The 13,926-nt window shown below is 43.1% G+C and overlaps 2 protein-coding genes across 4 annotated transcripts in view; both read right to left on the bottom strand.

Moving 5' to 3' along the window:
• Positions 1-7,510, bottom strand: part of TTC28 (tetratricopeptide repeat domain 28) — a 635,902-nt gene extending 628,392 nt beyond the window's left edge. For both annotated transcript variants that reach the window (XM_080822086.1, XM_080822087.1), the window contains exon 1: positions 7,320-7,510. In XM_080822086.1, coding sequence (XP_080678212.1) covers positions 7,320-7,421 — 102 coding nt within the window. In that variant the 5' untranslated portion in view covers positions 7,422-7,510. The remainder of the gene's footprint in view (positions 1-7,319) is intronic.
• Positions 7,511-11,508: 3,998 nt separating this feature from the next.
• The window catches only part of CHEK2 (checkpoint kinase 2), a gene marked incomplete at its 5' end in the record, with an annotated part of 45,023 nt that continues 42,605 nt past the window's right edge, over positions 11,509-13,926 (bottom strand). For both annotated transcript variants that reach the window (XM_080822084.1, XM_080822083.1), the window contains 2 exons: positions 11,509-12,432; positions 13,250-13,330. In XM_080822084.1, the coding sequence (XP_080678210.1) occupies positions 12,343-12,432; positions 13,250-13,330 (171 nt within the window). In that variant the 3' untranslated portion in view covers positions 11,509-12,342. The remainder of the gene's footprint in view (positions 12,433-13,249; positions 13,331-13,926) is intronic.

Below are 13,926 nucleotides of genomic sequence, written 5' to 3'. Positions count from 1 at the left end.
ACAAATCCAGAATATAGGATATTCTTCAGGACAACTGTTTTGGGCTCTCCAATGAGTCAGTATCATGAAAAAGGGAACCAGGCAAGATTAAAAGAGACTTATGTGACATTAATTAAGACCTGATCCTGGATTAGATACTGATTTTGACACAGAGCTTTAATTTTTTTTTTTTTTTTTACATACAGCTTTAAAGAATATTTTGTGACAGAGGTGCCTAGGTGGCTTAGTTGGTTAAGCATCTGCCTTCAGCTCAGGTCATGATCTCAGGGTTCTGGGATCAAGCCCCACATAGTGCTGCCCCCTCAGCAAGGAGTTTGCTTCTCCCTTTCCCTCTGCCCCTCCCCACTACTCATATGCTACCTCCTTCTCTAAAATAAATAAATAAAATATTTTTAAAAAAGAATATTTTGGGACAGATTGGGAAACTGAATATTGCCTAAGCATTTAATAAGAGGAAACTACTTAAATGGCAAGTGGGGGGGTGACTATTAACAGAAAAAAAAAAGGTTTCAAAACAGTATCTATATATGTTTACCATACAAACAAGCAATCCCACTCTTAAATACTTATTCTTCATATATACATAAAACACACAAAAACTTGTATGTGAATGTTCACAGTTGCTCTACTTAAAATCACCAAAATCTGGAAACCTAATGTCCATCAGCTGGTGAATAGATAACAAATTGCAGGACACATAAAATATAGTACTCAGTAATAACAAGGAATTGCCTTCTATTACTTCTACTGACTGTGGTGGTAACCTCACAACTGTATACATCTGTCAGAACTCACATATTATAACAGGAAAGTACGGGCGAGGTCTAAGGCCAAATGTTGATATATGCATGCAGTCACAATTTCTGTATTGCCTTGGACCTCTGAGGAATAGATCTTAGCAAAATGAAAAGGCTTACTGACTTTGACTCAGTGGTATGAAGTTCAATATATCTGAGATACACAAACTCAAGTTTGTGTATTTGTTATTTGTAAATTGATCACGAATGTCCCTCAATCAAGGTGTAACTCTTACGTTGTTCACTTTGTTATTGTTTTGAACTAAAAATGAAGAATAATTCTTGGGGAAAAAAAGAACTCACAAGTATACATTTAAAATCTATAAATTTGGGGGCACCTAGGTGGCTCAGTGGGTTAAAGCCTCTGCTTTCAGCTCAGGTCATGATCCCAGTGTCCTGGGATCGAGCCCCGCATTGGGCTCTCTGCTCAGTGGGGAGCCTGCTTCCCCCTCTCTCTCTGCCAGCCTCTCTGCCTACTGTGATCTCTCTCTCCCTGTCAAATAAATAAATAAATAAATCTTTAAAAAGTAAAATAAAATCTCTAAATTTTATTGTACGCAAATGATATTTAAATAAAGACAATTTTTAAAGACATTTTGTGCATTTTTACCTTGTCTTAGTTAAAATACCTACGTACATCTGTATATGTGTGTATAAGTATTGTTAGACAGAAAGATGCCCAGAAGTTGTTCCAGGAAGATATGTATTAAGGTATTAATAGTAGTCATCCCCATATTGGTAATGTTATGGGGTGGGTTTTTTTTTTTTTTAAAGATTTCATTTATTTATTTGTCAGAGAGAGAGAGAGAGAAAGAGTGAGAGAGCACAGGCAGACAGAGTGGCAGGCAGAGGCAGAGGGAGAAGCAGGCTCCCCGCCCAGCAAGTAGCCCGATGTGGGACTCCATCCCAGGACGCTGGGATCATGACCTGAGCCGAAGGCAGCCGCTTAACCAACTGAGCCACCCAGGCGTCCCTGGGGTGGGTTTTTTAAATAAAATGTATATGTGCAGTTTTCATAATAAAAGGGTTGTTTTGTTTTTTTTTTAAGATTTTATCTATTTGTCAGAGAGAGAGAGCACCAGCAGGCAGAGGGAATGGCAGGCAGAGGGAGAAGCAGGCTCCTCACTGATTGAGGAGCCTGAGGCAGGGCTTGATCCCAGGACCCTAGGATCAAGACCTGAGCGCAAGACAGACGCTTAACCAAATGAGTCACTCAGGTGCCCCTAAAAGGGGTTTTTTAAACAAAGATCAAATTGATTTAAAATTTTCTTATAGGGGCGCCTGGGTGGCTCAGTGGATTAAGCCTCTGCCTTCTGCTCAGGTCATGATCTCAAGGTCCTGGGATCGAGCCCCGCATCAGGCTCTCTGCTCCACAGGGAGCCTGCTTCCTTCTCTCTCTCTGCCTGCCTCTCTGCCTACTTGTGATCTGTCTGTCAAATAAATAAAATAAAATAAAATAAAATTTTCTTATAGACCTATCAGTGTGTTATCAATCTGTGGGTTTGTGGGTTACAAAATTAATTATATTTGTGAGTTTGAAGGTAAGTTTTTAATGTCAAAATAATATTTACAAGATAAACAAGTATTTTCCTTGGATCATAGTGAATATACATTCAAAGAATACGTTATATTCCAAGTATCAAATTTGGATTATACTGAGTCTCTGGTTTCTTCCCATATAAAACAGCAATCTACTCTGGCTACTAAAGAAACACCACAATAAGAGTAAAATATTAAGTAAAATATTAAGTAAAATATTAAGCTTAGGTTTTGGCTCTAACAGAGTTTTTTTTAAAAAGCAATCATTCAAAATAAATAAGAATTATAACTAGCAAATTCAATGGAAAAAGTATTGCTTCTGCTTTTAGCTAGTTAATAAAAGAAAATAAAAGAACAGCACATTAATAAGAATTATGGGGTAAAAACAAACAGCTTTGAGTTACATTTTTATTATTATTTTTTTAATTTATTTATTTGAGGGGGGCACAGCAGAGGGAGAGAGACAGTCTTCAGCAGACTCCACATTCAGTATGGAGCCTAACATGGGGCTCCATCTCAGGACCCTGAGATCATGACCAGAGCCCAAATCAAGAGTCAGGTGCTAAACTGAGTGAGCCATTCAGGCACCCCCACAGTTCTATTATTTTTAGTAATACTTATGAACGCACTGCCAAATACCCTATACAGTAACCTGGATTTAGTGGGCTTTTACAATACAATCGTGTGGTATGAGAGACTTTCACTATTTCTCAAGCTCTCACAGGGATGTCTTAGATCACAGAAAAGTAATGGAGACAGGAAGAGGTTTGAGGTTTTTGCTTGTGGCTTTTTTTTGTGGGTTTTGGGTTTGAGGGAGGGTGGATTTGTCTCTGCTTTAAGGTTTGTTTGTTTGTGGGGTTTTTTTGGTTTTGTTTGTTTGGATTTGGTGTTTTGTTTGCTTTTTATTTTTTGGTCTGCTTTTAAATGGAGTTATTTAGTAAAAGAAGAGAAACAACAAATATCAAATCCCCACCACATGTAAGGCATTGTTCTTAATATCTATCAACATTTTCTTTAACAATTCTTTGGAATGGACATTACTGTCCCATTATACATACAAGAACACTGAGATGCATAACAGTTAAGAATTGTCAAAACTCATACAACTAGTAAGTAGCAGAGCCAAAACCTAGAAACTTGAACAGACTACCACTAAGTGATGAGACTAAAATATTTATCCAAAACTCAACTATATTTCTTCCACAGACTAGCAATGAACTAGTGATAAATAATGGCAATATGAAATTTTAAAAAACAGTTCCTTGTAGAATAGCATCACATAAAATAAGATACTTAGGAATAAATTTTTGAAAGAAGTGCAAGCCTTGGACCTGAAAACTCCAAACACCACTGAAAGGACAGACTAAACATACTCTCTATAAAAATCCCAGCTAATTTTTGGCAAAAACTTAAAATCTGATCCTAAAATCCATATGTAAGGGACTGAAAAAAGCCAAAACACCTTGAAAAAAAAAAACAACAACAACAACAAAGCTACAGGACTTATATTTAATTTCAAAACCTATTACAGAGCTACTATAATCAAATACTATAGTACTAGCATAAGCGTAGACAAGAGGATAGAATTAAGAGTCCAAAAATAAAACCTAACATATAGTCAGCTGGGTTTCAAGAGGGTACAAAGACCATTCAACGGGATACAAACAATCCTTTCAATATATAGTGCTGGGACAACTGGATTACCACATGCAAAAGAATGAATTGGGTCATAACCTTATACCACATACAAAAATTAACTCAAAATGGATCAACAACCTAAATATAAGGGCTAAAAACAGAAAATTCTTAAAAGAAAGCATAGGGATAAATCTTTATGACCTTGGACTTCACAATGGATTCTTAGCCGTGACACCAAAAGCATGAAGAAGAAAAGAAAAAACAGATAAACTGGACAGCATCACCAAACTTTTTTTTTTTTTTTTTGCAACAAAGAACATTACCAAAAAAGTTTCAAAAGACATCATAGAGGAGAAATTAGTTGTAAATCATATATCTGACTAGGTTTTAGTATCCAGAATATTTTAAATAACTTCTACAACTCAATATAAGACAGATAACCCAGTTAAAAAATGGACCCAAAATACAGGCAAAAGATTTTAATACACATTTCCCCAAAGAAAATACACAAATGGCCAATAAGCACCAAAAATATCCCCAACATCATTTGTCATAAGGGAAATGTAAATCAAAATTGCAATGAGATACCATTTTATACCTACTAGGATGGCTAAAGTTAAAAAAAAAAGACAATAACTTTAAAAAAAAAAGTATTGGCAAGGATGTAGAGAAACTGGAACCCTCATACTTTGTTCATAGGCATGTAAAACAATGTAGTACCTTAGGAACAGTCTGTCAGCTCCACAAAAGATTAAAAAAGAGTTACCATATGACCAACAATTAGGATATGCCCAAGAAAAATTAAACCATACGTCCATACTAAAACTTATACATAAATGTTCATAGAAGCATTATTCATAATAACCAAAAAGTGGGAAAAAACCTACATGTTTATCAAGAAATAAATGGATACACAAGTGGCACCTGGGCAGCTCAGTCGGTTAAGCATCTGACTGCAACCCAGGTTATGATCTCGGGGTCCTAGGGTTAAGCCTTGTGTTGGACTCCTCACTCTGCGGTGAGGGGAGAGAGGGTTCTTCTTGTCCCTCTGCCCCTCCCCCTGCTCCTACTCCATCTCTCTTTCTCTCTCTCTCAAATAAATAAATAAATACTTTCTTAAAAATGGATAAACAAATTGTGGTATATCCATTCAATGGAGTATCACCCAGTAATAAAAAGGAATGAAGTACTTATACATGCTACAACATGGATGAGCCTTACAAAATCACTGAGCTAAGTGAAAGAAGCCAGACTACATACTGTAAGATAACAACATGTGAAATGTCCAGAATAGTAAAATTTGTAGAGACAAAGTAGGTATTGCCAGCAGCTGGGATAAAGATGAACAAGGAATGCTAATGTGTATGTTATTTCTTTGAATATGATGAAAATGCTCTAAAAGCAGATAATGGTAATGTTGGACATATAGTGAGTATTCACTATAAACCATGTAATTGTACACTGAAACAGTTGATTTTATGGTAGGTGAACAAAACCAGGTTTGTTTTGTTTTCTTTTTTAAGACACTTAAAGACAGCGATGGAAATGTAACATACTGCATTGTGACTATAGTTAATACTGAATGGTATATTTGAAAGTTGTTAAGAGTAATCTTTAAAGTTTTCATCATAAGAAATTGTAACTATGCATGATGAGAGATGTTAGACTTATTGCAGTGATCATTTTGCAATACATACAAATACGAAGTCATTATGTCCTAGACCTGAAACTAATGTTGTTTATCAATTGTATCCCAACAAAAAGAATGTTTTAAAAATCCACAAAAAATATCCATATAAACTGCAAAAATGACACACCTAATAAAGCATCTAATTCTTCCATTTTTCTTCAGATCCAATCCCAACTTCTAAAGTCTTGTCTTTCTATATGTTTACATTTTCTCCAGTCAAAAAAAGAGAAATGAAATCAACTACTGAAATTCAAAAAAACATGAAAAAACAGCCCCTGAAATATCAAATAACTTTCAAACAATTCTATTTTAGCACTGACTGAGTTAAACATAAATCTCAATTTCAAAATGTTACATAAAAACTACAAATACTCAAGTCTAAGCAAATTGCCAACTTTTCTGAATAAACTGTAATTCAGATTTGCTTTGATAAAACATAAATATTTACCTGCCTCAAAGGAACAAAATCCTATAAGCCTAGTGTTCCCAAATGATGAAGAGAAAGAAGCATGCATTTTTTATTCAGGTTTTGTTTTAGAATTAATTTTAACCTAGCTAGGGTATACATAGTTGATGGTTTATACTAAGCAATGTATACTCCGATTTTGCCTAGAACATACCGAAAACATGGCAATATAAACAGTCACAGTCACAGAAATTAAGTTGGGACCAGAGAAAAATCACATTTTACAGTAAATCCGACAGAGATACTAATCTCAAAAGCTCCTGAAAATATCTCAAGAGCTTCTATTTTGGAAACCCTCTAAGTTATTCAGTCTTCTTACAAATACTGAATGACCATCTACCATGTGCCAAGCCCTGCGCCTGCTACCAGGATGCCATGGTGAGCTATAAACAGAACAGCTCCCCCATAGCTGGAACCTTACTCTAAAATAGTGCCTTTCGAATCTGCCTGATCATAACAACTTGAGAGTCTGTTAAAAATTCAAAATCTGTTCCTCTGCCTTGGAGAGTCTGAGTCTGTGGCCCTGGGAAGAACTGTGATGCCAGTATTTTTTATCAAGCTACAGATTATTCCTATGCCTGGGCAGTTTCGGGAGCCAAATCCTCAGGGCCATCCCATCTCATCCTCTGAGAGCCACACCTCCAAAGTCCATTTTGCTCAGCATCCTTCACCCTGACCGATATCCCAAAGACACTGCGAAGTTGGGGTGGATGTCAAGCATTCCAAAATCACTCTGTGCTGAACCAAAGCCAGACTTGGTTCCTTCCACGGACCGACATATTACTCCTTTTTATTCCACCTGGGGCTGTCTGCACCTGAGTCTCTCAGGGCAGTACCGACACCTGTCTCCAAGCGGCTGCCATCTACCTCTCCCGTGGGTCCAGAGCCGGGGAGCCGCCGCCCCGCGGAGGCGAAGGCAACAGATGGGACATGGTGCACATTTAGGCGCCGACTGTATACCGCCCCCCCCCCCGCGCGCGCGCGCGTACACACAAACTATCCGAAACCGAGCCGGGCAGGAGGCAGACCGAATCCCGCCGCTGAGCTGCGCGAGGCGGCACAGCTCGAACCCGGACTGTGGGGCGGGTTCCGTCTCGCGGACGCTCATCAGCAGCCGAGGCCCGGCCCGGCTCGCACCGACGGAGTTTCACAAAGAAAGTCTCCCGGCCCGCGCCCCTCACGCACTCACCGGCGCCGGCGCCGGCGGCGACTCTGGCTCCCGCCGCCTACGATTCCGTGCCGGGGTCGCCCCCGGGGTTGGCTCGGGCGCCGGCGGCGGCGACTGCTCCATCCCCGCGGGGCCCGGGCCGCGTCCGCCTCGAGCTAACGGTCCCGCCAGCTAGGCGCGCGCGCCGGCTCCGCGCGCCATGTTCCCGCCGTACCGCGCGCCGCCGCGGCAACCCACAGCACCCCCCCACAACCGCGCACGCGCGCACTCGTCGCACCAGCTCCCCGCGCGCCTCCGCGGGTCCCCCCAACCGCGCAAGCGCGCACTCGCCGCGCCCCTTCCCCGCGCGCCCCGCCTCGCGCCCTCCGGAGCCGGCCGCTCTTCCCGGCGTCGCGCCCACCCCCTCCGCACCCGTCCGGCCTAACTGGAGCGCTCGCCGTTCTGGACTTGGCGCCACCGCCTGCCGCACTGCGGACGACCCCCGGGCAGGCCCCTGCCACCTTCCCCGCGTTGCCCCATATTCTTCACAGGTCACGACAGCCTTGCGGCTAAGGTCTGAGCCGGGAGGTAATTACCCCCAAGAAGTACCCGAGTAAGAACGCTGCTAAGGTGATGAGATCCCCGTCATGAAAGTGTGCAAGCACATGCGCAGGAGTGAGTGGCAAAGTGATTGCCCATGTCGCTGGGACAGCCAGACTCAGTGGAGAACCTGAGTTCGAGTACCACATCTCCACTAACCTTTGCGTGATTAAGGTCAGGTCTCTGGGAGCCTGTCTCTCCTTAATCAGGAAAGCCGGTAACTAAGGGATGTTGGGAGGACTCAAGGAAACAATCCAGATGGTGTCAGCACAGCTCCTAGTACTCACTGAATACTCACTGAATATCAGTAACAAGACCAAGTAAGTTTTCTGTACTGGTTAAAACCAAGGGCTCTAAAGAGGGGAAATCTCAGTTCGAGTCTGGCCTCCACCTCTTGCAAACTGGAAAACCTTTAACAGGTCACTTGACCAAAGCAGAGTGCCTTGATATCTAAGTCAGCAAACAGGAGAGTGGCAGAAATACCTCACAGGGTTGAGGTGAGCCTTCAGAAATGCATGTCCCTTGAGCACGCCTGGCAGCACCATGCTTTCCAGGCTCCGCTGTATAATTCTGGCCCTTTCCTTCCAAGACTGCTAAAAGTTTAATGAAAGGGGCTCTGCTCCCAAACTCTGTGGTATAATTAGCTGGGAGGGTTCACTCAACCTTGGGGCTGGAAGGACTGTTACTTCCCACATCTTCGCTTTCCATTCTCTGCCCCAAACCTCTCTGAAAACCCTGAAGTTGGCAGAAAAACAACAGCAGCAAATGTTTCTCCCTACTAGAAAAAAAAGAAAAAAATCTCCAAGGGTCTCTTGGAGTTTGTAACTGTTTGAATTTATTAATTTGACCTTTTCCAGGTGCTAGTGACAACAATAATAATTCAACCTGGAGTTTAAAAAAAAAGGAACAAATTGAAAAGTCTCAGGACGGTAGCTCACTTCAGGCATAGCTGGATCCAGGTGCTCAGTGACCTGTATCTTGGTCTTTTTCACCTCCACTTCCCTTTCTGATGACTTCTCGTGCAGCACTCTCCAGCGTCCCAGGCGGCACCCAGCTCATATCTGACCAGGAAAAAAGGAGCTCTTTGCCAATAATTCCAGCCAATCTCGGGGCTGACTTTCATTCCAATTATTTAAGTCCCTACGTGAGCCAATCACAGCAAGATGGGCCAAACCTAGCTATACTGAGCACCTCTAGGAAGGGGATGGGGTCAGGGTGAATGGGAGGAGAGATATCTTCCCCAGAAAAATAACGATGCAGTTATCTACAAGAAGCATCAGCTGAGGACAGGCACAAATCAAAGGTGCCCACTGCACCATTATCCAGGCATGCAGCAGGTCAACCATGGAACAACATGCCTGTTTCTGCAGAAGGGAGTGGCAGTTACTTCAGGCACTGGGAAATACCCCCTCACCTCTGCTCCCACCATCCACCCAGTCCTGGCATTTCCCAAATGTTAGGTCAAAGGCATCTTACTTATCTGCCCATCTTGTGTGTGCCCACGCCCCCCAGAAACTGAACAGATTATATTACATCCCTGCTCAAGAATTTTCCATGGCTCCCTCCAGCTACTTTTGTGGTCCTCCCACCTTTAAGGACGGAAGCCAACATTGATAGATCCCTTATCCCATGCCAGGCACTTTAAATGACCTCCCCCCATTCAATCCTCACAAACGCCATATGAGACTGGTATTCTTACTGCACCCACTTTATAGATAAGGACATAAAAGCTCGGCAATTTCAAAGCCAAAGTCAGGAAGCGCAGAGAGCTCAGATTGGCACAATATTGTTTTTACCACCAATGTTGCCATCCCAGCTCCATTTGCTCGTGTTTCAAAGTCCTGGGCCCACCTCCAGGTAGGAGGCCAATGGGAAGAGCTCCACCAGGGAAGGAACCCCTTGGTACCCGCCCTTCAGCTTCCATAGTTGAGGGGGCAGGCAGACATTTAGTTTTACCATCTCCCCCTCCCCCCCTTAACTTCATGGAATAAGGAAAAAGAATTGCCTCAAAAGAAAACTGGAGTGAGGTCAGGAAGAAGTGGATCCTGGGTGGCTCCAAATAAGCAGTGACATCTTATTGATGAGTATGTTAGTTTCCTATGCCTCTATAACAAACTACCACAAACTTGGTGGCTTAACATAAATTGGTTCTTATATAATTTTATGGTTCAGAAGTCTGAAATCATTTCCGCTAGTGAAAGTCAAGGTATAAAGGACTGGTCCCTTCAGGGAAGACTCTGGGGAGAATCCATTTCCTTGTCTTTTTTTTAGCTTCTCATCGCCGCCTGTATCCCTTGGCTTCTGGCCCCTTCCTCCCTCTTCAAAGCAGCTCACTCCATTCTCTTCTAACTCTAACTCCTTCTCTGTGTGTCCCTCTCAGAAAACATTGTGATGACACACTTGCCCCAGAAACATTCTGGGACCCACCCAGAAAAGACAGGATAATTTTCCTATCTCAGGATCCTTAACTTAATCATATCTGCAAAGTCTCTTTTGCCACGTAAAGGAACATATTCATATTCTGGGGATGAGGATGATGTCATCTTTGGGAGCCATTAGTCTGTCTACTATGGTCGGAATAATCAGAGGGAGCAAACATAAAGTGCTCTGGAAACAGAGAAGGGCTGGCTGGCTCTGCCCCAAGAAGGGAAAAATGCCCTAAGAAACCACAGCCTTCACATTAAATATTCAAATGAGCTAAAAACCCATCTAACTTGGCAATCTCCGCCTCACTCTTTTAAATATGCAAACCACTTAAATCCCAATCTAGCCCCTCCACCCCCCCCCCAACCCCACCGCCACACTCACCAGGCCAGCCAAGCCTCAGAATGCTTGCACACCCCTTTAATGGAAATTGCCAACCACCACCCAACTGCCCACGGCAACAGCTGTGTGCCCCAAGGCCCTGGTTGGCTCATCAGTGGCATCAGAACCAAGGCATTCAACTCATGGCAAGACCAGTGAGCTACAATGTGGCCCACTATCAACCAGCCAAAGATAAAAAAAAGAAGCAAAATCAGTGGGTCAGAAAGAAACAAGAGGAACCAAGCATTGTAACTGCCTGGGCTCCAGCTGGATGCCAGGCCCAGACATCTACAACCTTGAAACCAATCCCCTTTCTCATGAAGTAATCTGAATGAGCTTCTGTTCCTTGCCACCAAGGTGTCCCAACTTACACATACTGTGGGGCTGTACCCTCTTGTATTAATTGAACACACCGCATTCAGGATTTAAATATCAGTCTCTTGTGAGTTTTGTCAATGTGAGCCAGCAATCCTGAGTCTGACTGTGTATGAACCTGAGAAGATGAGGAATATTAAGAGTCAGAAAGACCTGGGTTGGGTCCTAACTCTGCCACTTGTTGTGTGACACTGACCAAGTCAACTTACTCCTTCCTCCTGGGCTCCTCACCTACAACAGCAGGGCAGTCAGAGGACTTATACCACAGCATCACTGTGAGAACTGGACAAGACCAGCCAAGGGAAGGGTCTCCTTGGTCACTGTTGGCTCAACAAGAAATGCCCACATGCCTCATTTGCATTTCCAAAATCCAAACAGCTTTGAAACCTGAGAGTCATCCGTAACTCCTTTGACAGGACAGAAGTGACCTGAACTGACCGAGGCACTTATTGTCTTCTCTCTTTTAACTCTTTTATTGTATTTGCTGTAAGAGTATTTACAGTGCTTAGTTATAGGACTCTACTGGCTGTTACAAATAACAGAGTCGATGTGCCATGGAGCCTTCTTAAAACCAGGAAAATTTCGGGGCGCCTGGGTGGCTCAGTGGGTTAAGCCTTGCCTTCAGCTCGGGTCATGATCCCAGGGTCCTGGGATCGAGCCCCGCATCAGGCTCTCTGCTCAGCAGGGAGCCTGCTTCCCCCTCGCTCTCTCTGTGCAGCTCTGCCTACTTGTGATCTCTCTCTCTGTGTCAATGAAATAAATAAAATCTTTAAAAAAAAAAAAACAGGAAAATTTCGTATTTGACAACTTTTTTGGTCCGACGGTTTCAGCGACGATGGACCTGTATCTCTATGCAGGTGAGGATGAGAATTTAAAACTGGTCTGTGATATACGGTACCAAGGTACCTCTCATCTCATTAGGACTTTGGCGACCAGCCAGGCTCTACAAACTCCACCCCAACCTGCAGCTTTCTAAAGGGTCTTTCAAATGCAGCATGCCCAGGCTGAGACCAGGGCTACCCACCTGGTTCCAGCCAACGTAGAGTGCCAGACAAAAAGCACAAAACTGCAAATACACAAAAAAGGCATGCCACCAAAGAGCCCATCATCAAGCAAAAAGCACAAAGCCCAGGTTCCACTAGGTCTGGGATTGTGTATTGATGATCGTGAAAAAGCAACCTTCCCCACAATTACAATACACTATTAAAAAAAAAAAAAAAAACAGATTTAAAGAAAATGGCAGCAGGGTTCAAGAAGGCAGGTTCCTTTCATGTCCAACCAGTGTTCACGACACAGCAGCACACACAGCCAGACGCTTTGTGGTGTCAGCATCCTCTGTTTCCCCTTCAAGAAGCCGCTTCCGACTCGTGGAAGGCTGGAAGTAAAAAGGGAGAAGTATTGAAAGAAAACCACTGGCTCTAAGATTATCAATGTTCTACTGTGCTGCCAGTAAACCTGGAGCATTTCACGTGAAGCTTCTAGTGCCAAGAATTAGGAGTCGTCCCCCTTGACATCTGAATCCCCACCAAACGTGCCCGGACTCAGACATGTTTACTCAAGGACATTTCTCTCCTTTGTGGCTTCAGACCACTTAATGTATACTGAAAGGACGCAGCATAAACACCTTCCCTCCTCTCTGGCATCTCCTCCGAAATTATGAAGTTCAAAGGGACTACAATATCTCTTGCTGGGAGCCCCAGATCTTGCTCTTTTGTGGATAGATCATCTTCTTTGTGTCTTTGTTTCCCCATTTATAAAATTTCAAGGGGACAGTGGAAAGGGGAGTATAATTCACCAAAAGAAGGCAGAGTAGGAATGAGCAGATATTAACTAATCCTAATAAAGAACCTTGGAGGAATAAAATTATAATCAATAATCAACCACTTGCCCAGATTTTAAATTTCCAACAAGTTTCAATTTGAACTTCTAATAGAGTCTTCCAATTTGCCTTGCAGGAGACCTCTTGAGTGACAATCTCCGGCTGTGTTTCTTTAATGCATTCAACTCACTCGTCCTTATTAAGTCTTCTAAGGGCACTAGGGCAGATGGAGCGGAAACAAAGTATCTACTACATTATTCCAAAAAAATATTAAGCAACTGCTACTAAAGAGACCTTTTGAGCTCATCATCCTTGCTCATGAGCTCTTTCTTTAAAACTGAGCCTACATTTAACAACCATCATCTGGAAATACCTGGGCTGGGGCTTGGGGTAGAGACACTGACTTATTTTCTTCAAAAAGTAAATTCTGAAATTTTCTCTTCATGTCCTCGTCCTGTGAAGAAATGAAAAGAAAAGAAAAGAAAAACCTCAGTAGACTGTGTCTGAAGGAAAGAAAGCTCCTAAAAAGACAGGGCTAGGTTGGCCCGGAAAAGAGGAAAGCGGGTAAGGACACCCAGTCTGTCCACCAAAAGGCACGCTCTTGCTGAGGCTCCAGAAGGTAATGGGCCATGCACTGCACAGCTCTGCCTTCCCAGAGGAGTCTAATCAGGAGTCCAGACTCGGTGGATACCGGCTGAATCACATCCACATGCCTCAGGGCTCTCAGTGGGTCAGGGAGAACCACAGACATTAGCAGTCGAAAGACTTTAGAACCAGCATCCCATATCCTGAGAAAGGGCAATCAGGAAGCCAGAGGCTGGGACTGGCTCAGTCCTGACCCTTTATAGGGTCTGAGAGCAGACCCTATAAAGCTCCCCAAACCTCTCCAGGAGGTGCCTGGAATAAGACCATTTACTGGGGCCTCCCTAACAAAGCAACCCAGCACCCCAGAAAATTCTCCCAGCAAATACTACACAAGTCACAATATTGAAGCCCACAATATTCCAGAGCTAAAGAGAAAGGAGGACAGATGAACAGACCACAGCATTA

Source organism: Martes martes (assembly GCF_963455335.1).
Source record: "Martes martes genome assembly, chromosome: 13".
Taxonomy (NCBI): domain Eukaryota; kingdom Metazoa; phylum Chordata; class Mammalia; order Carnivora; family Mustelidae; genus Martes; species Martes martes.
The sequence above is the reverse complement of the archived record's forward strand: the minus strand, read 5'-3'. Positions and strand labels throughout refer to the sequence as shown.